This window comes from Pelophylax lessonae, assembly GCF_965119305.1.
Source record: "Pelophylax lessonae genome assembly, chromosome: 1".
In the NCBI taxonomy this organism is placed as follows: Eukaryota; Metazoa; Chordata; class Amphibia; order Anura; family Ranidae; genus Pelophylax; species Pelophylax lessonae.
In genome coordinates this window covers 476264468-476292027 of record NC_138768.1, presented here as the reverse complement: position 1 = coordinate 476292027, position 27560 = coordinate 476264468, and the positions used below count along the sequence as shown (strand labels likewise).

The following is a 27560-nucleotide window of genomic DNA, read 5'->3' as shown; positions in this document are numbered from 1 at the left end:
GCTAACGTAGAGGCGGGGCTTGTGTGCGCAGAAGCAACCTTCCCATAGTACACCGCGCCATCGATGACCCGGAAGTTAGTAAAAACGATGGCTGCCCCAGGAACGTTTAGAGCTGTGGGTGCTCTGCTTAGAAGTAACGGGAGTGTCCAGCTACGGGGATACGCAAAGAAAGCGGGTGAGGGGAGAGAAAAGAAATGATCATTATTATACGAATAATAATTGTTGGTGACAACAGTTAATTGTAATGAGGACGGTGTTTTCTACCTATACTGAGAAGGTCAGGGGACCAACTGAAGTGCATATTGGGTAGAGCTGAGACGACTAATTGGCAGAATCGATTATGAAAATAGTTGGCAACTATTTTCATAATTCATTAGTTGGCCTGGGTACAGAATGCATTATTTGTTTACATCTTAGAAAATATAGTGCAACACACACCTCAGTACACCGTCCTTATGTGTCAGTATACACAGTGCAGCGCACATACAGATCAGTACACCGTCCTTATGTGTCAGTATACACAGTGCAGCGCACATACAGATCAGTACACCGTCCTTATCTGTCAGTATACACAGTGCAGCGCACATACAGATCAGTACACCGTCCTTATGTGTCAGTATACACAGTGCAGCGCACATACAGATCAGTACACCGTCCTTATGTGTCAGTATACACAGTGCAGCACACATACAGATCAGTACACCGTCCTTATGTGTCAGTATACACAGTGCAGCACACATACAGATCAGTACACCGTCCTTATGTGTCAGTATACACAGTGCAGCGCACATACAGCTCAGTACACCGTCCTTATCTGTCAGTATACACAGTGCAACACACACCTCAGTACACCGTCCCTTGTGTGTCAGTATACACAGTGCAGCACACATACAGATCAGTACACCGTCCTTATGTGTCAGTATACACAGTGCAGCACACATACACCTCAGTACACCGTCCTTATGTGTCAGTATACACAGTGCAGCGCACATACAGATCAGTACACCGTCCTTATGTGTCAGTATACACAGTGCAGCACACATACAGATCAGTACACCGTCCTTATGTGTCAGTATACACAGTGCAGCGCACATACACCTCAGTACACCGTCCTTATGTGTCAGTATACACAGTGCAGCGCACATACAGATCAGTACACCGTCCTTATGTGTCAGTATACACAGTGCAGCACACATACAGATCAGTACACCGTCCTTATGTGTCAGTATACACAGTGCAGCACACATACAGATCAGTACACCGTCCTTATGTGTCAGTATACACAGTGCAGCACACATACAGCTCAGTACACCGTCCTTATCTGTCAGTATACACAGTGCAACACACACCTCAGTACACCGTCCCTTGTGTGTCAGTATACACAGTGCAGCACACATACAGATCAGTACACCGTCCTTATGTGTCAGTATACACAGTGCAGCGCACATACACCTCAGTACACCGTCCTTATGTGTCAGTATACACAGTGCAGCGCACATACAGATCAGTACACCATCCTTATGTGTCAGTATACACAGTGCAGCACACATACAGATCAGTACACCATCCTTATGTGTCAGTATACACAGTGCAGCACACATACAGATCAGTACACCGTCCTTATGTGTCAGTATACACAGTGCAGCACACATACAGATCAGTACACCGTCCTTATGTGTCAGTATACACAGTGCAGCACACATACAGCTCAGTACACCGTCCTTATCTGTCAGTATACACAGTGCAACACACACCTCAGTACACCGTCCCTTGTGTGTCAGTATACACAGTGCAGCACACATACAGATCAGTACACCGTCCTTATGTGTCAGTATACACAGTGCAGCGCACATACACCTCAGTACACCGTCCTTATGTGTCAGTATACACAGTGCAGCGCACATACAGATCAGTACACCGTCCTTATGTGTCAGTATACACAGTGCAGCACACATACAGATCAGTACACCGTCCTTATGTGTCAGTATACACAGTGCAGCACACATACAGATCAGTACACCGTCCTTATGTGTCAGTATACACAGTGCAGCGCACATACAGATCAGTACACCGTCCTTATGTGTCAGTATACACAGTGCAGCACACATACAGATCAGTACACCGTCCTTATGTGTCAGTATACACAGTGCAGCACACATACAGATCAGTACACCGTCCTTATGTGTCAGTATACACAGTGCAGCACACATACAGCTCAGTACACCGTCCTTATCTGTCAGTATACACAGTGCAACACACACCTCAGTACACCGTCCCTTGTGTGTCAGTATACACAGTGCAGCACACATACAGATCAGTACACCGTCCTTATGTGTCAGTATACACAGTGCAGCGCACATACACCTCAGTACACCGTCCTTATGTGTCAGTATACACAGTGCAGCGCACATACAGATCAGTACACCGTCCTTATGTGTCAGTATACACAGTGCAGCGCACATACAGATCAGTACACCGTCCTTATGTGTCAGTATACACAGTGCAGCGCACATACAGATCAGTACACCGTCCTTATGTGTCAGTATACACAGTGCAGCACACATACAGCTCAGTACACCGTCCTTATCTGTCAGTATACACAGTGCAACACACACCTCAGTACACCGTCCCTTGTGTGTCAGTATACACAGTGCAGCACACATACAGATCAGTACACCGTCCTTATGTGTCAGTATACACAGTGCAGCGCACATACACCTCAGTACACCGTCCTTATGTGTCAGTATACACAGTGCAGCGCACATACAGATCAGTACACCGTCCTTATGTGTCAGTATACACAGTGTAGCGCACATACAGATCAGTACACCGTCCTTATGTGTCAGTATACACAGTGCAGCACACATACAGATCAGTACACCGTCCTTATGTGTCAGTATACACAGTGCAGCGCACATACAGATCAGTACACCGTCCTTATGTGTCAGTATACACAGTGCAGCGCACATACAGATCAGTACACCGTCCTTATGTGTCAGTATACACAGTGCAGCGCACATACAGATCAGTACACCGTCCTTATGTGTCAGTATACACAGTGCAGCGCACATACAGATCAGTACACCGTCCTTATGTGTCAGTATACACAGTGCAGCGCACATACAGATCAGTACACCGTCCTTATGTGTCAGTATACCCAGTGCAGCGCACATACAGCTCAGTACACCGTCCTTATGTGTCAGTATACACAGTGCAGCACACATACAGCTCAGTACACCGTCCTTATGTGTCAGTATACACAATGCAGCACACATACAGATCAGTACACCGTCCTTATGTGTCAGTACACACAGTGCAGCACACATACAGATCAGTACACCGTCCTTATGTGTCAGTATACCCAGTGCAGCACACATACAGATCAGTACACCGTCCTTATGTGTCAGTATACACAGTGCAGCACACATACAGATCAGTACACCGTCCTTATGTGTCAGTATACCCAGTGCAGCACACATACAGATCAGTACACCGTCCTTATGTGTCAGTATACCCAGTGCAGCACACATACAGATCAGTACACCGTCCTTATGTGTCAGTATACACAGTGCAGCACACATACAGATCAGTACACCGTCCTTATGTGTCAGTATACACAGTGCAACACACATACACCTCAGTACACCGTCCTTATGTGTCAGTATACACAGTGCAGCACACATACAGCTCAGTACACCGTCCTTATGTGTCAGTATACACAGTGCAGCACACATACAGCTCAGTACACCGTCCTTATGTGTCAGTATACACAGTGCAGCACACATACAGATCAGTACACCATCCTTATGTGTCAGTATACACAGTGCAACACACATACAGATCAGTACACTGTCCTTATGTGTCAGTATACACAGTGCAGCACACATACAGATCAGTACACCGTCCTTATGTGTCAGTATACACAGTGCAGCACACATACAGATCAGTACACTGTCCTTATGTGTCAGTATACACAGTGCAGCACACATACAGATCAGTACACCGTCCTTATGTGTCAGTATACACAGTGCAGCACACATACAGATCAGTACACCGTCCTTATGTGTCAGTATACACAGTGCAGCACACATACAGCTCCGTACACCATCCTTATGTGTCAGTATACACAGTGCAGCACACATACAGATCAGTACACCGTCCTTATGTGTCAGTATACACAGTGCAGCACACATACAGATCAGTACACCATCCTTATGTGTCAGTATACACAGTGCAGCGCACATACAGATCAGTACACCGTCCTTATGTGTCAGTATATACAGATCAGTACACCGTCCTTATGTGTCAGTATACACAGTGCAGCACACATACAGATCAGTACACCGTCCTTATGTGTCAGTATACACAGTGCAGCACACATACAGATCAGTACACCGTCCTTATGTGTCAGTATACACAGTGCAGCACACATACAGCTCAGTACACCGTCCTTATCTGTCAGTATACACAGTGCAACACACACCTCAGTACACCGTCCCTTGTGTGTCAGTATACACAGTGAAGCACACATACAGATCAGTACACCGTCCTTATGTGTCAGTATACACAGTGCAGCGCACATACACCTCAGTACACCGTCCTTATGTGTCAGTATACACAGTGCAGCGCACATACAGATCAGTACACCGTCCTTATGTGTCAGTATACACAGTGCAGCGCACATACAGATCAGTACACCGTCCTTATGTGTCAGTATACACAGTGCAGCGCACATACAGATCAGTACACCGTCCTTATGTGTCAGTATACACAGTGCAGCGCACATACAGATCAGTACACCGTCCTTATGTGTCAGTATACCCAGTGCAGCGCACATACAGCTCAGTACACCGTCCTTATGTGTCAGTATACACAGTGCAGCACACATACAGCTCAGTACACCGTCCTTATGTGTCAGTATACACAGTGCAGCACACATACAGATCAGTACACCGTCCTTATGTGTCAGTATACACAGTGCAGCACACATACAGATCAGTACACCGTCCTTATGTGTCAGTACACACAGTGCAGCACACATACAGATCAGTACACCGTCCTTATGTGTCAGTATACCCAGTGCAGCACACATACAGATCAGTACACCGTCCTTATGTGTCAGTATACACAGTGCAGCACACATACAGATCAGTACACCGTCCTTATGTGTCAGTATACCCAGTGCAGCACACATACAGATCAGTACACCGTCCTTATGTGTCAGTATACCCAGTGCAGCACACATACAGATCAGTACACCGTCCTTATGTGTCAGTATACACAGTGCAGCACACATACAGATCAGTACACCGTCCTTATGTGTCAGTATACACAGTGCAACACACATACACCTCAGTACACCGTCCTTATGTGTCAGTATACACAGTGCAGCACACATACAGCTCAGTACACCGTCCTTATGTGTCAGTATACACAGTGCAGCACACATACAGCTCAGTACACCGTCCTTATGTGTCAGTATACACAGTGCAGCACACATACAGATCAGTACACCGTCCTTATGTGTCAGTATACACAGTGCAACACACATACAGATCAGTACACTGTCCTTATGTGTCAGTATACACAGTGCAGCACACATACAGATCAGTACACCGTCCTTATGTGTCAGTATACACAGTGCAGCACACATACAGATCAGTACACTGTCCTTATGTGTCAGTATACACAGTGCAGCACACATACAGATCAGTACACCGTCCTTATGTGTCAGTATACACAGTGCAGCACACATACAGATCAGTACACCGTCCTTATGTGTCAGTATACACAGTGCAGCACACATACAGCTCCGTACACCATCCTTATGTGTCAGTATACACAGTGCAGCACACATACAGATCAGTACACCGTCCTTATGTGTCAGTATACACAGTGCAGCACACATACAGATCAGTACACCGTCCTTATGTGTCAGTATACACAGTGCAGCACACATACAGATCAGTACACCGTCCTTATGTGTCAGTATACACAGTGCAGCACACATACAGATCAGTACACCGTCCTTATGTGTCAGTATACACAGTGCAGCACACATACAGATCAGTACACCGTCCTTATGTGTCAGTATACACAGTGCAGCACACACACAGATCAGTACACCGTCCTTATGTGTCAGTATACACAGTGCAGCACACACACAGATCAGTACACCGTCCTTATGTGTCAGTATACACAGTGCAACACACATACAGATCAGTACACCGTCCTTATGTGTCAGTATACCCAGTGCAGCACACATACAGCTCAGTACACCGTCCTTATGTGTCAGTATACACAGTGCAGCACACATACAGATCAGTACACCGTCCTTATGTGTCAGTATACCCAGTGCAGCGCACATACAGATCAGTACACCGTCCTTATGTGTCAGTATACACAGTGCAGCACACATACAGCTCAGTACACCGTCCTTATCTGTCAGTATACACAGTGCAACACACACCTCAGTACACCGTCCCTTGTGTGTCAGTATACACAGTGCAGCACACATACAGATCAGTACACCGTCCTTATGTGTCAGTATACACAGTGCAGCGCACATACACCTCAGTACACCGTCCTTATGTGTCAGTATACACAGTGCAGCGCACATACAGATCAGTACACCGTCCTTATGTGTCAGTATACACAGTGCAGCGCACATACAGATCAGTACACCGTCCTTATGTGTCAGTATACACAGTGCAGCGCACATACAGATCAGTACACCGTCCTTATGTGTCAGTATACACAGTGCAGCGCACATACAGATCAGTACACCGTCCTTATGTGTCAGTATACCCAGTGCAGCGCACATACAGCTCAGTACACCGTCCTTATGTGTCAGTATACACAGTGCAGCACACATACAGCTCAGTACACCGTCCTTATGTGTCAGTATACACAATGCAGCACACATACAGATCAGTACACCGTCCTTATGTGTCAGTACACACAGTGCAGCACACATACAGATCAGTACACCGTCCTTATGTGTCAGTATACCCAGTGCAGCACACATACAGATCAGTACACCGTCCTTATGTGTCAGTATACCCAGTGCAGCACACATACAGATCAGTACACCGTCCTTATGTGTCAGTATACACAGTGCAGCACACATACAGATCAGTACACCGTCCTTATGTGTCAGTATACACAGTGCAGCACACACACAGATCAGTACACCGTCCTTATGTGTCAGTATACACAGTGCAACACACATACAGATCAGTACACCGTCCTTATGTGTCAGTATACCCAGTGCAGCACACATACAGCTCAGTACACTGTCCTTATGTGTCAGTATACACAGTGCAGCACACATACAGCTCAGTACACCGTCCTTATGTGTCAGTATACCCAGTGCAGCGCACATACAGATCAGTACACCGTCCTTATGTGTCAGTATACACAGTGCAGCACACATACAGCTCAGTACACCGTCCTTATCTGTCAGTATACACAGTGCAACACACACCTCAGTACACCGTCCCTTGTGTGTCAGTATACACAGTGCAGCACACATACAGATCAGTACACCGTCCTTATGTGTCAGTATACACAGTGCAGCGCACATACACCTCAGTACACCGTCCTTATGTGTCAGTATACACAGTGCAGCGCACATACAGATCAGTACACCGTCCTTATGTGTCAGTATACACAGTGCAGCGCACATACAGATCAGTACACCGTCCTTATGTGTCAGTATACACAGTGCAGCGCACATACAGATCAGTACACCGTCCTTATGTGTCAGTATACCCAGTGCAGCGCACATACAGCTCAGTACACCGTCCTTATGTGTCAGTATACACAGTGCAGCACACATACAGCTCAGTACACCGTCCTTATGTGTCAGTATACACAATGCAGCACACATACAGATCAGTACACCGTCCTTATGTGTCAGTACACACAGTGCAGCACACATACAGATCAGTACACCGTCCTTATGTGTCAGTATACCCAGTGCAGCACACATACAGATCAGTACACCGTCCTTATGTGTCAGTATACCCAGTGCAGCACACATACAGATCAGTACACCGTCCTTATGTGTCAGTATACCCAGTGCAGCACACATACAGATCAGTACACCGTCCTTATGTGTCAGTATACACAGTGCAGCACACATACAGATCAGTACACCGTCCTTATGTGTCAGTATACACAGTGCAACACACATACACCTCAGTACACCGTCCTTATGTGTCAGTATACACAGTGCAGCACACATACAGCTCAGTACACCGTCCTTATGTGTCAGTATACACAGTGCAGCACACATACAGCTCAGTACACCGTCCTTATGTGTCAGTATACACAGTGCAGCACACATACAGATCAGTACACCGTCCTTATGTGTCAGTATACACAGTGCAACACACATACAGATCAGTACACTGTCCTTATGTGTCAGTATACACAGTGCAGCACACATACAGATCAGTACACCGTCCTTATGTGTCAGTATACACAGTGCAGCACACATACAGATCAGTACACTGTCCTTATGTGTCAGTATACACAGTGCAGCACACATACAGATCAGTACACCGTCCTTATGTGTCAGTATACACAGTGCAGCACACATACAGATCAGTACACCGTCCTTATGTGTCAGTATACACAGTGCAGCACACATACAGATCAGTACACCGTCCTTATGTGTCAGTATACACAGTGCAGCACACATACAGCTCCGTACACCATCCTTATGTGTCAGTATACACAGTGCAGCACACATACACCATCTGCACATGTCAATGTATACAGTGCAGCACACCTACAGCTCAGTACACCAGCTGTACATGAATGTGTAAGGGCCAGCGCTGCTTTCAGTGCAAAAAATCCTTACAATGTATAAATTAATATTCAAATAAACAACACAAAATATATACATAAATAAAATGCTGGGTGCAAAAGAGTGCTCAAGCTTCCGTGAATACTCAATAAATCAGTCAATCAATAAATAAAAAAAAATGTCCTCCAATTTTATAAAATCCAACAAATGTCCTTCAATTAGTGCACAAAATTCATAAAGTGGTTGTGCTGAAAGGTGCTCCAGTGCTCCACTCCTGTACAAAAGTGCTGGTGCTTCCCCTTAGGTATCCCTACTCACCAGAACTCTGTGTGTGTAAAGCCCTGTACACATATGCTGTTATCAGGTTATCCAACATTGTATCTGTATTTCACTGCAGGGGCTGCTAGAACTGTATCGCTGGCTGCATCTCCCCTCATTCATCAAAGAAAATAAATCTCGCCATGGTGAAATACGTTTAAATAAACTTATTAAAGAAAGAAATATATATTGCACTTACAAAGATTGATAAAAACTGGCGCTGTATGTGTGGTTCGGTGGATGCTGCTCCCGCAGCGTACGTTCCACTGACCGAAAGTGATTGTGACAGGAAATTATGTCGTACGTCGCACGCTCTCTGCCTTGCTAGACACTGTGTTTCGCCTTCCCTCTGGGCATTGTCATTCGCTTAAATGGTATTGACAGAAGAATGCAAATTGTCTCTCTTTCTGATAACATGCTAAATTAATCTTGCCATCAACTTTCACAAGATTCCTCGTGCCTTTAGAGCTAAGCCCGCCCCACTCCCAAAATATCTGTGAGCCTCCAACATGCTTCACAGTGGGAATGGTATTCTTGTTGACCCCTGTCAAAACATAACATTTATGGTTGTGACTATAGAGCTCGATTTTGGTCTTGTCTTGTTACTCCAGATTACAGTATGCTGGAAGCTGTGAGGAGAGTTAAGGTGTTGTCAGGCATATTGTAACAGGGCTTTTTTGTGGCATTGGCGCAGTAAAGGCTTCTTTCTGGCCACTCAGCCATGCAGCTCATTTTTGTTCATGTATCCTTGTATTGTTGTACATATTTTTGGTAAAAAAAATCCCAAAAAGCGTATTTTAATTGGTTTGCGCAAAAGTTATAATGTTTAAAAACTACGGGATAGATTTTTGAACTTTTTATTTATTAATTTTTTTTATTAGTAATGGCGGCGATCTGCGATTTTTAGCGTGACTGCGACATTACGGCGGACAGATTGGACCCCTAACTGACATTTTTGACACTTTGTGGGGACCAGTGACACTAATACAGTAATCAGTAGGGATGCACCGAAATGAAATTCTTGGCCGAAGCCGAATAATATTAAAATGTTTGGCCGAATACCGAACGCGGTGTTTCGCATTTTTTCCATTTATTTTGCCAATTTTTTGTCCTCTCTCTTGTCCTCTCTTGTCTCTCTCTCTCTCTCTCTCTCTCTCTCTCTCTCTCTCTCTCTCTCTTGTCCTCTGACTCTCTCTCTCTTGTCCTCTCATGTCTCTCTCTTGTCCTCTCACTCTCTCTCTCTTGTCCTCTCATGTCTCTCTCTCTCTCTCTCTCTCTCTCTCTCTCTCTTGTCCTCTCTCTCTCTTGTCCTCTCATGTCTCTCTCTCTCTCCCTAAATGTTACTGTAGGGAATGGGATTCAGTGCACACTGCAGCCTTGTACCATAGGGTTAATGTTAGTGACACTGTAGGGATTGGGAAGGATGCTGGGAATGGAAATCAGGAAGCATGCAGGCAGCCTTGTAAATTTTAATTGCAGATACAGGGCACTGGGCAGGTCAGGGTTAATGTGGTAACATCAATTACTCAGTGACAGTCAGTCAGTGTCAGTGTGGACTCGATCAGATTATACAGTGACAGACAGTCTCTCATAGTGGTGGTAGTAGGAGGCTGGAGGTGGACTAGTAGGAGCCTGGAAAGGAACACAGCCGCATACATACATTACTCACTCGTGCACTGCAGCCCGCCCTACACATTCAGTGAGTCTTACTCTCCTCCCTAGTTTTTTCAATGGCACATTCAGGAAGCCAATCACGCCGTGAGTAGCGGCACAGCGGAACCAATCTGGTGTGCAGGCACGCGTGATTGGTTCGCTGTGCAGCTAATCACGGCGTGATTGGCTTCCTGAATGTGCCATTGAAAAAACTAGGGAGGAGAGTAAGACTCACTGAATGTGTGGGGCGGGCTGCAGTGCACGAGTGAGTAATGTAATGTATGCTCACCGCTGAAGTGTCCCGGCTTCACGGAAGTCTGAGAGTCCTCCTGTCCTCCTCCGAGTCCCTTCCCCCTGTAAATATCGTGACCTCGGCGATATGAATATCGCCTACGGCCACAGAACGATAGTCGATATCATATCGACTATCGTTCAGCCCTATTATTCGGCACAAAATTATTCGGCCTTTTGACTTATTCGGCCGAACACCGAAAGTGCTATTTTTTCTATTTTCGGCCGAATAATTTTCGGCCGCCGAACATTCGGTGCATCCCTAGTAATCAGTGCTAAATAATATGCACTGTTACTGTATAAATGACACTGGCAGGGAAGGTGTTAATATTGGGGGTGATCAAAGGAGTTAAATGTATGCCTGTATGCTTACTGACTCTGTGGGGGTGAGCGGTGGGTTTCTCCCTGCCCATCTAAGAGAAGATCCGCCTGCTTTGTTTATATAAGCAGGCGGGTCTTCTCTTAGTTTCCCGCGCAATCGCGGGAGAGCAGCGGCAGTTGCTGCCGCTCCTCCCTCGACTCGCCTCCCGATGTGTCTAAACACAGCGGAAGCGCAGCTCCGGCGGTGCGCGCACACCGCCAAAATCACATGCACTCCAGTCACGTAGTACTACGTGACTGGACGCAGCTGAGCGGGCGAGTGGTTAAAACCCTTTTTATTCTTCGAATCCTCCCTCACAGTTTTTTCCTTTTTTTTTAATTTTAGTAATTCATTTTTTTTACCTTACCTTCACTCTCACCTAGGAGAGAATGATGTCTCCTCTGTTACTAAGGCCATCCAGGATATACATCCTATATAACCCAGGAGGCACCTGCTACAACACAGTGGCCTGAGGAGGGCAAGTTTCGCAGTGCATTATCAACTGGTCAGCTGCCTGAACCAGGTAGACACAGCTGGCTCCTGATGATGTCAAAAAAGGAAGATGGCAACATAAGACCTAGCATGCAACAACAGATTATTGTTGGAACCGGGGTTTATTTTTATTTTTTGTGTGTAAAAAAAAAAATATATATATATATATATATATACACACACTATATTACCAAAAGTATTGTGACGCTTGCGTTTACACGCACATGAACTTTTAATTGGGTCTTAGTCCTTAGGGTTCAATATTGAGTTGGCCCACCCTTTGCAGCTATAACAGCTTCAATTCTTCTGTGAAGGCTGTCAACAAGGTTTAGGAGTGTGTCTATGGGAATGTTTGACCATTCTTCTAGAAGAACATTTGTGAGGTCAGGCACTGATGTGGATGAGAAGGCCTGACATGCAGTCTCTGCTCTAATTCATCCCAAAGGTGTGTGTATCGGGTTGAGGTCAGGACTCAGGCAGGTCAAGTTCCTCCACCCCAAATTCACTCATCCTTGTCTCCTTGTGCACTGGTGCGCAGTCATGTTGGAACAGCAAGGGGCCATCCCCAAACTGTTCCCACAAAGTTGGGAGCATGAAATTGTTCAAAATGTCTTGGTATGCTGAAACCTTAAGAGTTCACTTCACTGGAACTAAGGGGGCAAGCCCAACCCCTGAAAAACAACCCCATGCCGTTATCCCCCCCTCTACCAAATAATTTGGACCAGTGCACAAAGCAAGACCCATAAAGACATGGATGAGGGAGTTTGTGGTGGAGGAACTTGACTCTTCTGACCTCAACCTGATAGAACACCTTTGGGATGAATTAGAGCGGAAACTGCGAGCCTGGCCTTCTCGTTCACATCAGTGGCTGACCTCACAAACACGCTTCTGGAAGAATGGTTAAACATTCCCATAGACACACTCCTAAACCTTGTGGACAGCCTTCCTAGACGAGTTGAAGCTTTTTATAGCTGCAAAGGATGGGCCAACTACACAGTTACATAGTTAGTCAGGTTGAAAAAGTCCATCTGGTTCAACCAACAAAAAGAAAAAAAAACAGTATTGCAAACCCAACCATACAATCCCATATACACAATCCTATACCCACAGTTGATCCAGAGGCGAAAAAACCCAGCAAAGCATGATCCAATTTGCTACAGCAGGGGAGAAAATTCCTTCCTGATATCCCGAGAGGCAATCGGATATTCCCTGGATCAACTTTACCTAAAAATAAATTTTAGTACCCACTTACTGTATATTAAGTACACCCAGAAAATAAACTAAATATTGAACCCTACAGACTAAGACTGGGATGGCATTAATGCAGTGCTCGACAAAACCCAGGTCGCAGTGGTGACTGGAAATCGCGTCCTGGCGCCTGGGTTACGCTGCAGCAGTGGTCGGGATCCTCCCATGTGGCCCACCCATGGGTGCGCAGACTAGCGTCGGGCTGGCCAATTGAGGCTGCGGCTTTGTGGCCTGCTGGAGCGGGATACACACCCCAATATGAAATCTGGCGCCCTCTGGTGGACGGTGCTCCCTCTGGTGGACGGTGCTGTGATGAGTGCGACTTGCTCTCACTGCCTGTCCACCTCCGACATCATCTCCCCAGGTTGACAGGTGGGTTGATTAGTCGCCCTTTCCTTACTGTCGCTGAGTGGACGGGGAGTGCCGCTTATCAGTGCCACATATCAGTGCCCATGAGTGCAGCCTCATCAGTGCTTATCAGCGCAGCCTATCAGTGCTTATCAGCGCAGCCTCATCAGCAAAGCTTAGTCAGTACCACTTTTTTTTTTTTTTCCATTTTTACTTTCAAAAGTTTTTGATTTTGTAAGACATATGTAGATTAATAACATACAATCTCAGGAAATATTGCATAAGAAAGGTATACAATGTGTCATATACAGAGCCCACTCGGGAAGGGACTTTGTAATGATAACAATGGCAACAATGCAATACGAGATAGGCATGGTTACTAAAACAGTATTACTAAAACGTCTGAGGATCAGACCAGAATCCCAGCCCGCAAGCAAAGCACAGAAAAATATAACCGTGGACCTCCATGAAAGTTACAAACGCCCTCTGTAAACCAGGAAGGGGAACCCCCCCCCCCCCTGAATCTTATGAACTGGGGTTGCATATAATCACCCTCTGAAGATATAGGTCCTGAGAGAGGTAGATACCCTATAAGCCACAAGAAAGGAGGAAGTATGGAACATCCGAAAGGAAGAAAAGGAAAGGAAAAGAAGGAAAGAACACAAGAAGAGAAAGGGGATAGGAGAAAGGATGGAGATGCTGGAGTGGATGCAAGAAGGGATCGGGTGGAGAAATACAAAACACAGACAACTAGGATGAGGGAGGTGAGATGTACAGACGCCAGGGTTCCCATACTGCTTCAAATTCCGCTTGCTTGTCACGGAAGATGCTGACCATCTTCTCCTGGGTCATGATCCAAGAGATTTTGCGTTTGGTCGCCCCCATTGAGACCGAGGGGGACTTCCAAGCCCGAGCCAAGGTAAGCTTCCCCCCCAACAACATGAAATGCATGAGCTTCAAACTGGTTCTGGGCCCTTTTACACCAGAGCCAAGAAGCAGTGCTACTTCCGGGGTCCTGGGAGCCGGAAGCCCAGTAACTTTGCGGATCAGACTAAACAATTTAGTCCAAAAACTACGGATACGCGGGCATTCCCACCAAATATGGAGCAAGGAACCCTGATGTCCGCACTCGCGAAAGCAAAGAGGATCAGTCCCCGGGTACATTCTGGCTAGACGGGTGGGAACAAGGTACCAACGCGTAATAATCTTAACATTGGCTTCAACTAGAGACATATTCAAGATACCTTTAAAAGCCCTCCGGAAAATGGAGTTCCAGGTGTCCGGTTCCCACGATCGCTCCAGATCCCTTTCCCAGGAAAGGGCGTAACCGGGCTTGTCAGGTGAGTCGATCAAAGCCCTGTAAATCAACGAAATACCTCCCCTCTGGACTTGAGCTTGTGCACACCAGCATTCATATGAAGTGGCCCGGGGTTCAACATCTGAACCTGCGACCATAGATGATAGGAAATGTCTAATCTGGTGCAACCTAAATTTTTCTGAGGAAGGCATATCAAGCTTACTCGTACAGTGTGCGACTGACAAGGGGCCCTGAGGTGAGAGGAAGTGTCCTATCCTGAATAGTCCCTTGATGGTCCACCATCGAAAAGCCCTTATGTTTAGTCCCGGAACAAAGTCCGGATTGTTAAAAATATGTGTCAGGGGTTTGTGAGCCGAGATAAGTGTAGGATGTGTATATAGTCTATCGCACAGCGCTAATGAGTGAGAGAGGGAAGGTGCCAATACAGGAGGTCTCCTACTTGGAGGAGCCCAAACCAAGTAATCTATGGTGTGATTAGGGACCGATTGTCGTTCCATATCAACCCAATCCGGTCTGCCCCCCATAGCATATACCACCGAGAATTGTGCCAGTTGGGCTGCCTGGTAGTATCTCCAAAGCAGGGGGACCCCTAGGCCCCCCTGTAAGCGGCTTCTGAAGAGGACCCTCCGCGGGAGTCGGGGACCTCTGGTGCCCCAAATAAACTGAACCATCTTGGATTGAAGACTCTGCAATTTCCCTTTAGTTACCTGTATCGGGAGTGATCTAAAAAGGTACAATATCCTGGGGAGAAGGTTCATTTTAACAGAATGAACTCTTCCCAACCAGGAAATGTTCCCTCTGGCCCAAAGTTCCATATCGGTAGACAATTTAGCGAACAGAGGCGGGTAGTTGGCTTGGTACAAAGAGGAGATGGAGGCGGTCAAATTGACCCCCAGGTACGGGATAGAGGTGGTGGCCCAGGAGAACGGAAAATTTTCCCAGAGGGTCTGCAACATTGATTGCGGGAGACTGACGTTCAAGGCTATTGACTTAGAGAGATTTACCTGGAGGCCTGAGATTTTCCCAAACTCATCCAACAGTCGGAGAAGATTGGGACTAGTAATGAGCGGTCTCGAGAGGAAAAGAAGAAGGTCATCAGCGAACAATGCGCACTTGTGTTCTCTACCCCCGCACGAAATCCCTTTAATATCAGGATGGCTTCTGATTGCTATAGCCAGCGTTTCGATGGCCACCGCAAAAATGAGGGGGGACAGTGGACAGCCCTGTCTGGTCCCCCTGTGTATCGGAAACGTGTCCGAATAGTGGCCCTGCAGTTTCACGTGCGCAGTAGGAGAAGAGTAGAGGGCTCTTAAGGCGTTTAGGAAAGAGGGGCCAAAACCCCACCTGCTCAAGACATCAAACACATACGGCCATTCAACCGTGTCAAAGGCCTTCTGGAGGTCCAAGGAAAGGAGGAAACCCTGTTGGGGTCTCCCTCCATCCCAGGGGGCCCCCAGAAGAGAAATGATGTCCACAGCCCTTCGGATCTGGTCAGGTCCCTGCCTCCCCGGCATGAACCCCACCTGATCTTTGTGAATATAGCGGCCTATAAAATCCGCCAACCTATTGGCCAATATTTTCGTCATAATTTTTAAATCGTTATTAATCAGTGAGATTGGTCTATAATTTTTAACGTCAGAAGTATCCTTGCCCGGCTTCGGGATAACCGAAATGTATGCGGTATTGGCCGAAGCCTCTAATTGCTGTCCCTGCCTAAGGGAATTAAAAAAACGAGCCAAATGCGGGGCAAGCACTGGACCAAACGCTTTATAATAACCCGAGGAAAACCCATCAGGCCCGGGGGCCGAACCTTTTTTCAAATGCTTAATTACCTCTAAGATTTCTAGCTCCGAGATGGGGGATTCCATGGATTTCATATGAGCCTCGGAAATACTAGGTAATGCCAGGCCATCCAGGAAGGCCGTCCTGCCCTGGATGGTCGCTCCCTCACTAGGAGTGTACAACTGAGAGTAGAATTTGTAAAAAGCGGTCATAATTTTTTGTGGGTTCTGAGTCATGGATCCATCTGAAGTCTTAATTTTGGGAAAAGCATAGGATCTGGGCCTGGGGGAAAGTTTAGCAGCTAGCCGGGGTCCTATTTTGTCGGTTTGGTAATAGAACTGTGCAGAGGACCAACGTAAACTTTTCTCTGCCCGGGTGGTAAGAGCCATGTTCAGGGCCAGACGAACCGCTTCCAAACACTGTCGCGACGCTAGAGTTGGTTTTTTCTTATGTGCCCTAGACACTTCCCGGAATTCCTTCTCCAGTTTAGCTATATCAATTTGATTTTCCCGCTTAAGTTTCGCCGCCAGCTGGATAAGCTTACCCCGCATGACAGCCTTATGAGCAGCCCACACGGTTTCTGGTGAGACCCCGCTTTGAGCGTTCAAATGAAAGTATTCAGTAATGTCTTTTTCCAGCATATTGCAGAGAGAGGGATTACTGAGCAAAGATTCGTTCAGACGCCACCTGCGCACCCCATCCCGTGATCTAGGGGACAGGAGGTCCAAGATGACCACGGAGTGATCCGAAAGAGGTGATTCCCTAATATTCGCTTTAACGGCCAGAGGGACCTCAGCCGATGACAAGAAAATGTGGTCAATCCTGGCAAATGTGCCATGAGGGGCAGAGAAATGTGTGTATTCCCTGGAGGAAGGGTTGAGTTCCCGCCATATGTCTATCAGACCCAGTGAGTTAAGTTGCTTAGCGATGGTGAGACCACGTTTGGGTGGCCCCAAGACCCTAGGGCGCCTAGGGCTGGACTTGTCCAACATCTTATCAAAAGACGTGTTGGAGTCACCCCCAACTATCAAGGTACCCGTTAAATACGGTTCAAGCTTCGCCCACATTCTGGTGAAAAACCTAGCCTGTCCCTGATTGGGGGCATAGTAGGACACAAACGTGTAGGAAATCCCCTCCATTGTCCCTGACACCAGAATGTATCTCCCTTCCGGGTCTCTAACTTCTGATGTGGGGGAGAAGCCCAAGTGTTTAGAAAAGAAAATGCCAACCCCTTTTGTCTTATTAGCTGCGTTAGCCAGGAAGAACTGTGGAAATTTGGAGTGTATGAATTTAGGCAAATAAGTATCAGGGAAGTGGGTTTCCTGGAGCAGGAGCACTTCAAATTTTTGGGAGTGTGCATGTTGAAAATATTTCCGTCTCTTAACTGGGGAATTCATCCCCTGAACATTGTGCGATGCGATTTTTAGAGGAGCCAGAGATGGTTTACTAACCGCCATAAATCCAGAGAGGAGCTATAACGCCAATGAAGGACCCACCTGAAGTTCCGAGGAGTTCGGGAAGTCGGAGGAATCGGAGCACCAGCACAGCAGTCCACCCACCGTCTGAAGAGGAGACAGAGTCCACTCCAGCATCTGAAGAGAAAGCAGACAGATAAGAGAGAGAAAGGCAAAGAAGAAGAGAAAGAGACGGGGAAGAGGAAGACCAACCCAGAGGCCCCTGAGGCATGTAAGCCAGGGGAGCCCCCTCCCCCCCCAGGTCCGGGCCAGGCCCGCCTAGGCCCAGACCATGAGACAAGCAAAAGTTACCTGTCCGCGAAAGTTGCAGACAGACGTCTGACGCCGCCCAGGGCATATTACACTGGACGGGGTCAGAGGGAGGCGCAAAGCTCGCGCCCCAGACCTACCCGGCCCCAACCCAAATGCTATGATAACGAACATAAACTTAAATACAACATTGTGGTGAGAACCAGGGCCAACCATCCGACCCAAACCCCCCACCCTCCAAACATGTATGTCATTCCGGATGATGAATCAAGGAGTGATGAATCCCTCTACTTCCTCTGGGAGGTGGTGGAAGGACCCGGGCAGAGGCTATACCAACCCAACGGGCGTCAGCCAACAAAACCATGCGACCTCTAGGTCGTCCACCAACCCCCCAAAGCAAAAATTTGACTCCCACCGCAAGGATGAGGTATGGGGGATATCGAGCAAGAAAAGAGCCGTACAGCAAGATTTCAATGTACGGCCAACCTGTAAAAAAAAAAAAAATAGCAACAGATAGCAAGAATTTAACCAACTTAACACACCCGGCCTGATCCCAGGCCTGAAATTAACCGGGAACAGAGTTCAAAAAAGAGTCCAAGGAGTCCCCTATCTGAGAAAAAAAAATGAAAACATTTCTCAGAGGAGGTGGAAGAAAAATTTGGAACACAAAAAAAAAGGGGCTGGAAAGCAGTTCAGGTGACATGCGAGTCCTTGGATCGCTTAGATTGCTTCTTCACCCACGCCTGGGCAATGGGGCTGGCTGGAGAAGGCCTTTTGGATGGGCCAGCTGGAGCCGGGGATGTAGAACGTGAAAGTTCCAGGGAGATGATGCCCAATTGTAGAAGGAGTTTTTCGCCTTCCTGAAAGCTAGAGAAACCAAGTGTCTTACTCTTGTAGGCGAAAGAAAGACGAAATGGGAACGACCACCAGTACTTGATTGCCTTTTGGGTTAAAGCATGTAGAAGCGGTTTAAGAGAACGCCTTTTCTGGATCGTCAGGGGCGATAAGTCCGCGAATATTTGGACCGGGTGTCCTTGAATTTCCAGACGATCAGAGGACCTGGCCAGTCGCATGACTTCTTCCTTCACTTTATAAAAGTGTGGCTTTACCACAATGTCCCTGGGGAGATTATCGTTCCGGGGTGCTTGAAGGGCCCTGTGTGCCCTGTCTAACTCCAGCCTATGTGCTGGGATGTTGGGAATCAGGGAGGCAATAAATCCTTGAACAGCGTCATGGACATCCTGAACTGCTTCAGGCAATCCTCTAATGCGAAAGTTGTAACGCCGTGAGCGATTTTCAAGGTCATCAATTTTGGAAATGGCGGTTTCCAGGCGATCTGTTAGATCCTGAATGCGGTCAGTGTTTTGGTTCGTCCTGGAGACTGTTTGGTCCATCTTGGACTCCATGATTTCAATTCTGGAACCCAGGTTTTGTAGGTCTGCTTGAATGGTGTGTGTGATTTGGCTTGCTGTCTGCGCTAAGCCATCAGACAGCATCTTAGAGAAGGCCGACATCATAGCATGAAAGTCCAAAGAGTGAGCAGGGGGAGTAAGCTCAGAGAGGTTGGATACTGAGGGGCTGCACTGTAGGCCTCGGACTGGGGTGTGGAGTAAATCCCCTAGGGTGTGCCTGATGAGCGACTCTGTGGAGGTAGGGGATGGGACCGCGATGATGCTGGTACTCACTGCGCCTTCCGGGAGTGCATGGGGGGTTGGGAGACCCCCTCCGTCGCTGTCCTCCATCCCCTCCGTCCCGGGATCTTGATCCTCCGGCGCGGGCGGCGCCATCTTGTGTAGGCCTGGAGCCTCCGCTCCGAAGCCCGGGTTGCGGGAGAGATCCCTGCGGACCGTCCCCGAGGCCATAGAACTGATCCTTGGTGTGCCCGAGTTGGATGGTGGGGTCCTGTGTCGGCTGCGCTGCTCAATGTGGCTGTATGGGGCCGGATGGTCTGGGGCGAAACGGAGCCTCGGAGCTAAGCGGCCATCTCCGCTGCTCCGCGCATGCGCACTGAGAAGATATCACTTAAATGTTTCATCGACTGTAATTCATTAATTTGGAATGCAATTTAGAGGCATAGGTAAGTCTGTGAGGACGTTATGATCTCTCAGGGTGAAGCTTGTCAGAATTTCTGCTTGCTCAGAAATGATATTGAATGAGATCAGGAAGGCAAATTGTAAAGGTGGATTGAGGAGAGAGGGATCCACTGTTTAGGATAGATTGTAGCTGAGGCAGAAAGCAGGATAGGCTGGGCTTGAGCAAGTGAAGGATGGCAAAAAGTGAAGAATTCAGTGCCTACCCAGTCCACCGTGATATATGGATCGTCCCTTTAGGAAAAGTCCTGGATGCAGTGTCTGCTAGGCCTCAAACCTGTCTGCCTCCCTGCAGCGTGTATTTCGGACCAAAAAGCAGGATGAAGGTTCCAGGGAGGATCAGATTAGCTGTGGGTACACCGACTCTCCACCCAGGTGATCCTGGGAGCCGGATGGCTGCAGATTGGGGAGTAAGGTAGGCGATGCTCCTCTCTTGCCGATCCTGCTCAAACCCCTTTTTTGTAATCAACCCCGCAAAATATAGGCATCGGCCGATACCTATGCTCCCATAGGGCAGCTGGGGTGAGTGATCTTTTTTTTCCATTTTTATTTTTTTTATCACTTGGCACCCGACGTGAGCAATTCTTATTGCCTGACGCCCCGGACATGCAGTTCTGGGCACTGGCAGCAGATTTAAAAAACTGGCTCCTAGCTTTTTTTTTTTTGCTGGCTCCTAGATTCTAAGCAGATTTGTCAAGCTCTGCATTATTGTTCATGTGCATGTAAAGGCAGGCATCCCAATACTTTTGAATATATACAGTGCCCTGCAAAAGTATTCACCCCCTTGGTGATTTTCGTGTTTGTTGCCTCACAACCTGGAATTAACATGGATTGTTTGAGGATTTGCATCATTTAATTTACATAACATGCTCACAACTTTGAAGATGTTATTTATTTATTTATTTATTTTTATTGTGAAGCAAACAACAAATAGGACAAAATAACAGAAAACATCAATGTGCATAACTATTCACCCCCTAAAGTCAATACTTTGTAAAGCCACCTTTTGCAGCAATTACAGCTCCAAGTCGCTTTGTATAAGTCTCTATGAGCTTGCCACATCTTACCACTGCTCCAGCTCCTTAAAGTTGGATGGTTTGCGCTTGTGAACAGCAATCTTTAAGTCTGACCATAGATTTTCTATTGGATTAAGGTCTGGGCTTTGACTAGGCCATTTCAACACATTTCAACACATTTACATGTTTCCCCTTAAACCACTCATGTGTTGCTTTAGCAGTGTGTTTGGGGTCATTGTTCTGCTGGAAGGTGAACCTCTGTCCTAGCCTAGAATCACTCACAGAGTGGTACAGGTTTTTGCTCAAGAATATCCCTGTATTTAGCACCGTCCACCTTTCCCTCAACTATGACCAGTTTCCCAGTCCCGGCTGCTGAAAAACATCCCCACAGCATGATGCTGCCACCACCATGTTTCGCTGGGGATGGTGTTCTTTGGGTGATGTGATGTGTTGGGTTTGCGCCAGACATAGTGTTTTCTTTGATGGCCGAAAAGTTACATTTTAGTCTCCTCAGACCAGAGCACCTTCCTTCATACATTTTGGGAGTGTCCCGCATGCCTTTTCGTGAACTCAAAACGTGCCATTTTGTTTTTTGCTGAAAGTAATGGCTTTCTTCTGGCCACTCTTCCATAAAGCCCAACTCTATGGAGCGTACGGCTTATTGCAGTCCTATGTACAGATACTCCAGTCCCTGCTGTGGAACTCTGACGCACCTCCAGGGTTACCTTAGGTCTCTGTGCTGCCTCTCTGATTAATGCCCTCCTTGCCCGGTCTGTGAGTTTTGGTGGGTGGCTGTCTCTTGGCAGGTTTGCTGTTGTGCCATATTCTTTCCATTTGGTTATGATAGATTTGATGGTGCTCCTGTGGATCATCAAAGATTTGGATATTTTTTTTATAACCTAACCCTGACTTGTACTTCTCAACAACATTGTCCTTTACTTGTTTGGAGAGTTCCTTGGTCTTCATGGCAGTGTTTGGTTAGTGGTGCCTCTTGCTTAGGTGTTGCAGCCTCTGGGGCCTTTCAAAAAAGGTGTGTATATGTAATGACAGATCATGTGACACTTAGATTGCACACAGGTGGACCTCATTTCACTAATTATGTGACTACTGAAGGTAGTAGGTACTGATTTATTTTTATGAGGAGGGAAGTAAAACCTTGGACAGAGGGGTGGCTGTGGACGTAGTATACTTACATAGTTACATAGTTAGTGAGGTTGAAAAAAGACACCAGTCCATCCAGTTCAACCTATGATGTGTGTGTGTGTGTGTGTTTGCTGTTAACCGTACATTGTATACCCCTGTGTGTTGTGGTCTTTAAGGTGCCCATCTAATAGTTTTTTGAAACTATCGATGCTCCCTGCTGATACGACTATTTGCGGAAGAGAATTCCACATCCTTACTGCTCTGACAGTGAAGAACCCCCTACGTACTTTAAGGTTAAACCGCCTTTCCTCTAGTTTTAGTGAGTGGCCCTGTGTCTTATTGTATTCCCTTTCTCTCAATAGTTTGTTCTTTATGCTAGGGTCGCCAGTACAGTATTTGTACATTGATGATATATCCCCCCTCAATTGTCTCTTCTCCAGAGAGAATAAGTTCAGTGCTTGTAGTCTTTCCTCATAGCCGATGTCCTCCATTCCCCTAATTATTTTTGTTGCCCTTCTCTGGATTCTCTCCAGTTTCAGCACATCCTTCCTGAGGACCGGTGCCCAGAACTCAACAGCATACTCCAGATGTGGCCGGACCAGAGTCTTGTAGAGAGGGAGAATAATCTCTTTATTTCTGGAGTGAATCCCCTTTTTTATACATCCCAGTATTCTGTTGGCTTTGCTTGCAGCGGCTTGGCATTGCATGCCACTGCCAAGCCTGTTGTCTACCAGTACCCCCAGGTCCTTTTCCATCCTAGACTCACCCAGAGGTTCCCCCCCTAGTGAGTAGCTTGCTTTCTGGTTTCTGGCACCCAAGTGCATTACTTTACATTTTTCAACATTAAACCTCATCTGCCATGTAGTTGCCCACCCCATAATTTTGTTCAGGTCCGCTTGTAAGGTTTCCACATCCTGCATAGAAGATATTGGCATGCTTAGTTTAGTATCATCCGCAAATGCCGAGATTGTGCTGGATATCCCCTCCTCTAGATCATTTATGAATAAATTACTTTGATTTTGCAAAAGCGTTTGACACAGTTCCCCACACACGGCTAATGTGTAAGGCAAAGTCTACAGGCTTGGAAATGGATAGAAAATTGGCTAAAATATAGAATTCAGAGAGTAGTGGTTAATGATTCTTACTCTGAATGGTCTAAGGTTATTAGTGGTGTACCCCAAGGTTCAGTGTTGGGACCCTTACTTTTTAATATCTTTATAAATGATATAGGGTCTGGGATTAAAAGTAGCATTTGCAGATGACACCAATTTTTGCAGTGGAATAACTTCTTTACAGGATGTCTCCAACTTACAAGCTGACCTCAATGCACTGTTTCATTGGGCAACTATGTGGCAAATGAGGTTTAATGTTGATAAGTGTAAAGTTATGCACTTGAGGGCTAAGAATATGCATGCATCATACATACTAGGTGGAGTAGAACTGGGAGAATCCATAGCAGAGAAGGATCTGGGTGTTCTGGTAGATCATAAGCTTAATAATAGCATGCAATGCCAAGCTGCTGTTTCCAAAGCAAGCAAAGTCCTTTCTTGGACTCCAGATAGAGAGATATCGTTTTGCCCCTGTACAAATCATTAGTACGACCTCATCTTGAATATGCAGTTCAGTTTTGGGCACCAGTTCTTAAAAAAAGATATCGGGGAACTGGAGAAAGTGCAGAGAAGGGCAACCAAACTGATAAGAGGCATGGCGGAGCTCAGCTATGAGAAAAGATTAGAGGAACTGAATTTATTCTCTCTTGAGAAGAGGAGATTAAGAGATTAAGAGGGATATGATCAACATGTAGAAATCCATAAGGGGTCCATATGGTGAACTTGGTGTTGAGTTGTTCACTTTAAGGTCAACACAGAGGACAAGGGGGCTCTCTTTACGACTACAGGAAAACTTGATTTTGTCTCCAAATATGGAAAGGTTTCTTCACTGTAAGAGCTGTGACTCCTTCCAAAGGTGGTTCTGGCTAGCTCACTAGATTGCTTTAAAAAAGGCCTGGATTCTTTCCTGGGTGTATAAGTGGGTACTATAATTTTGTTAGGTAAAATTGATCCAGGGAATATCCGATTGCCTCTTGGGGGATCAGGAAGGAGTATTTTTCCCCTGCTGTAGCAGATTGGATCATGCTTTGCTGGGGTTTTTTCGCCTTCCTCTGGATCAACTGCAGATATAGGATTGTGTATATGGGTTTGTATGTTTGGGTTTTTCAATACTGTTTTTTTTTTTTTTTGGTTGAACAAGATGGTGTCTTTTTTTCAACCTGACTATGTAATTGGTTGCACCAGAGCTTATTATGGGCTTCATAACAAAGGGGGTGAATACATACGCACATGCCAATTTTTGTTTTCTATTTCTAAAAAATTGTTTTATGTATATGTTTTTCTCATTTCACATCACCAACTTAGACTATTGTGTTCTGATCCATCACATAAAATTCATATTAACAAAACATTGAACTTAAGGCTGTAATGTAACAAAATAGGTAAAAAGTCAAGGGGGAGGGTGAATACTTTTTCAAGGCACTGTGTATATGTATATATAGTGTGTGTGTGTGTGTGTGTGTGTGTGTGTGTGTGTGTGTGTGTATATATATATATATATATATATATATATATATATATATATATATATATATATATATACAGTGCCTTGCGAAAGTATTCGGCCCCCTTGAACTTTGCAACCTTTTGCCGCATTTCAGGCTTCAAACATAAAGATATAAAACTGTAATTTTTTGTGAAGAATCAACAAGTGGGACACAATCATGAAGTGGAACGAAATGTATTGGATATTTCAAACTTTTTTAACAAATAAAAAAACTGAAAAATTGGGTGTGCAAAATTATTCAGCCCCCTTAAGTTAATACTTTGTAGCGGTTGGATGGAGAGCGTTTATGAACAGCAGTTTTCAGTTCTTTCCATAGATTCTCGATTGGATTCAGGTCTGGACTTCGACTTGGCCATTCTAACACCTGGATATGTTTATTTGTGAAGCATTCCATTGTAGATTTTGCTTTATGTTTTGGATCATTGTCTTGTTGGAAGACAAATTTCCGTCCCAGTCTCAGGTCTTTTGCAGACTCCCATCAGGTTTTCTCCCAGAATGGTCCTGTATTTGGCTCCATCCATCTTGCCATCAATTTTAACCATCTTCCCTGTCCCTGCTGAAGAAAAGCAGGCCCAAACCATGATGCTGCCACCACCATGTTTGACAGTGGGGATGGTGTGTTCAGGGTGATGAGCTGTGTTGCTTTTACGCCAAACATAAAGTTTTGCATTGTTGCCAAAAAGTTCGATTTTTGGTTTCATCTGACCAGAGCACCTTCTTCCACATGTTTGGTGTGTCTCCCAGGTGGCTTTTGGCAAACTTTAAACGACACTTTTTATGGATATCTTTAAGAAATGGCTTTCTTCTTGCCACTCTTCCATAGGCCAGATTTGTGCAGTATATGACTGATTGTTGTCCTATGGACAGAGTCTCCCACCTCAGCTGTAGATCTCTGCAGTTCATCCAGAGTGATCACGGGCCTCTTGGCTGCATCTCTAATCAGTCTTCTTGTATGAGCTGAAAGTTTAGAGGGACGGCCAGGTCTTCGTAGATTTGCAGTTGTCTGATACTCCTTCCATTTCAATATTATCACTTGCACAGTGCTCCTTGGGATGTTTAAAGCCTGGGAAATCTTTTTGTATACAAATCCGGGTTTAAACTTCTCCACAACAGTATCTCGGACCTGCCTGGTGTGTTCCTCGTTCTTCATGATGCTCTGTGCTTTAAACGGACCTCTGAGACTATCACAGTGCAGGTGCATTTATACGGAGACTTGATTACACACAGGTGGATTCTATTTATCATCATTAGTCATTTAGGTCAACATTGGATCATTCAGAGATCCTCACTGAACTTCTGGAGAGAGTTTGCTGCACTGAAAGTAAAGGGGATGAATAATTTTGCACGCCCAATTTTTCAGTTTTTTATTTTTTTTATTTAGGCATTTGGTACAATCCCGTGGCGCTGGGTGTGGTTATATCAATTTATTGTTTGACCACCTATTTTCACAGTATAAAATGCTTTAGCAAAATCAGGATACATTGCGTCCCCTTGACTTTCACCATCCAGTTTCTTACTTCATCATAGAACGATAACAGGTTGATCTGCCAAAAAAGGTCTTTCATAAATCCATACTGGATCCTGTCACTTATGATATCTTTAGCTCACACATGTTTCTGGATAGAGTCCGTTGCCATTAAATACTTTCCATAGTATTAACTGGTCAGTGGTTTCATAGTATACAGGTACATCTCGATCCTTTTTTTTTAAATTGGTACCACGTTTGCTCTATACAAATCAGTTGGTGCCATTCCAGTCAGTAAAGTGTCTGTAAAAATTACAAATAGCAGGTTTGTTATAACTAAGCTAAGTTTCCTTAGTGGAGGAGAAAAAATATATAATTTCAAACTATTTTTTTTTTTTTTTGCAGTTGTTAAAGGGAAAGGAAAAGGACTTGTCAAAGAAGTTCAGAAAGGCCCTGAAGTTTGCAAAGACCCATATGTCTTGGCCACGCATGCTATGGGATTAAATATATACAAGTCTGGTTCAGATGTGCAGCTGAAGGACGATTCTCATTACCCAGAGTGGTAAGTAGAACCTTTTCTGTGCAGCCTGTTGAGTTCCACTTTAATCTAACACATTTTTCCCTTTCCATATTTCTCACAGGCTTTTCCAACTAGATCTTGGTCCACCTAAACCTTTGGAAGAGCGAAGTCCAGATACTCCTCAGTACTGGAAGATGCTTAGAAAACTACACATGTGGAGAAACAACCGTCTAGCCAAAGTGAAGAAGTTCTGATCAAGAAATGGTTCTGCTTTGTTGTTTTTGTACTCTGCAGTGCATTGTTTGTTGGCAAGCTTATAAACAACCATCCAAAACTTTTCAATTAAATTATTTTTCTTTA

General features: G+C 45.7%; 1 protein-coding gene across 1 annotated transcript; it reads left to right on the top strand.

Annotated features, from left to right (window-relative positions):
* The first annotated feature begins 43 nt into the window (after positions 1-43).
* On the top strand, positions 44-27560 carry MRPL54 (mitochondrial ribosomal protein L54). Its single transcript, XM_082242647.1, has 3 exons — positions 44-175; positions 27086-27242; positions 27322-27560. Exons 1-3 carry the CDS (start codon positions 64-66, stop codon positions 27452-27454), a joined length of 402 nt encoding a protein of 133 aa, XP_082098773.1. The 5' UTR covers positions 44-63; the 3' UTR covers positions 27455-27560.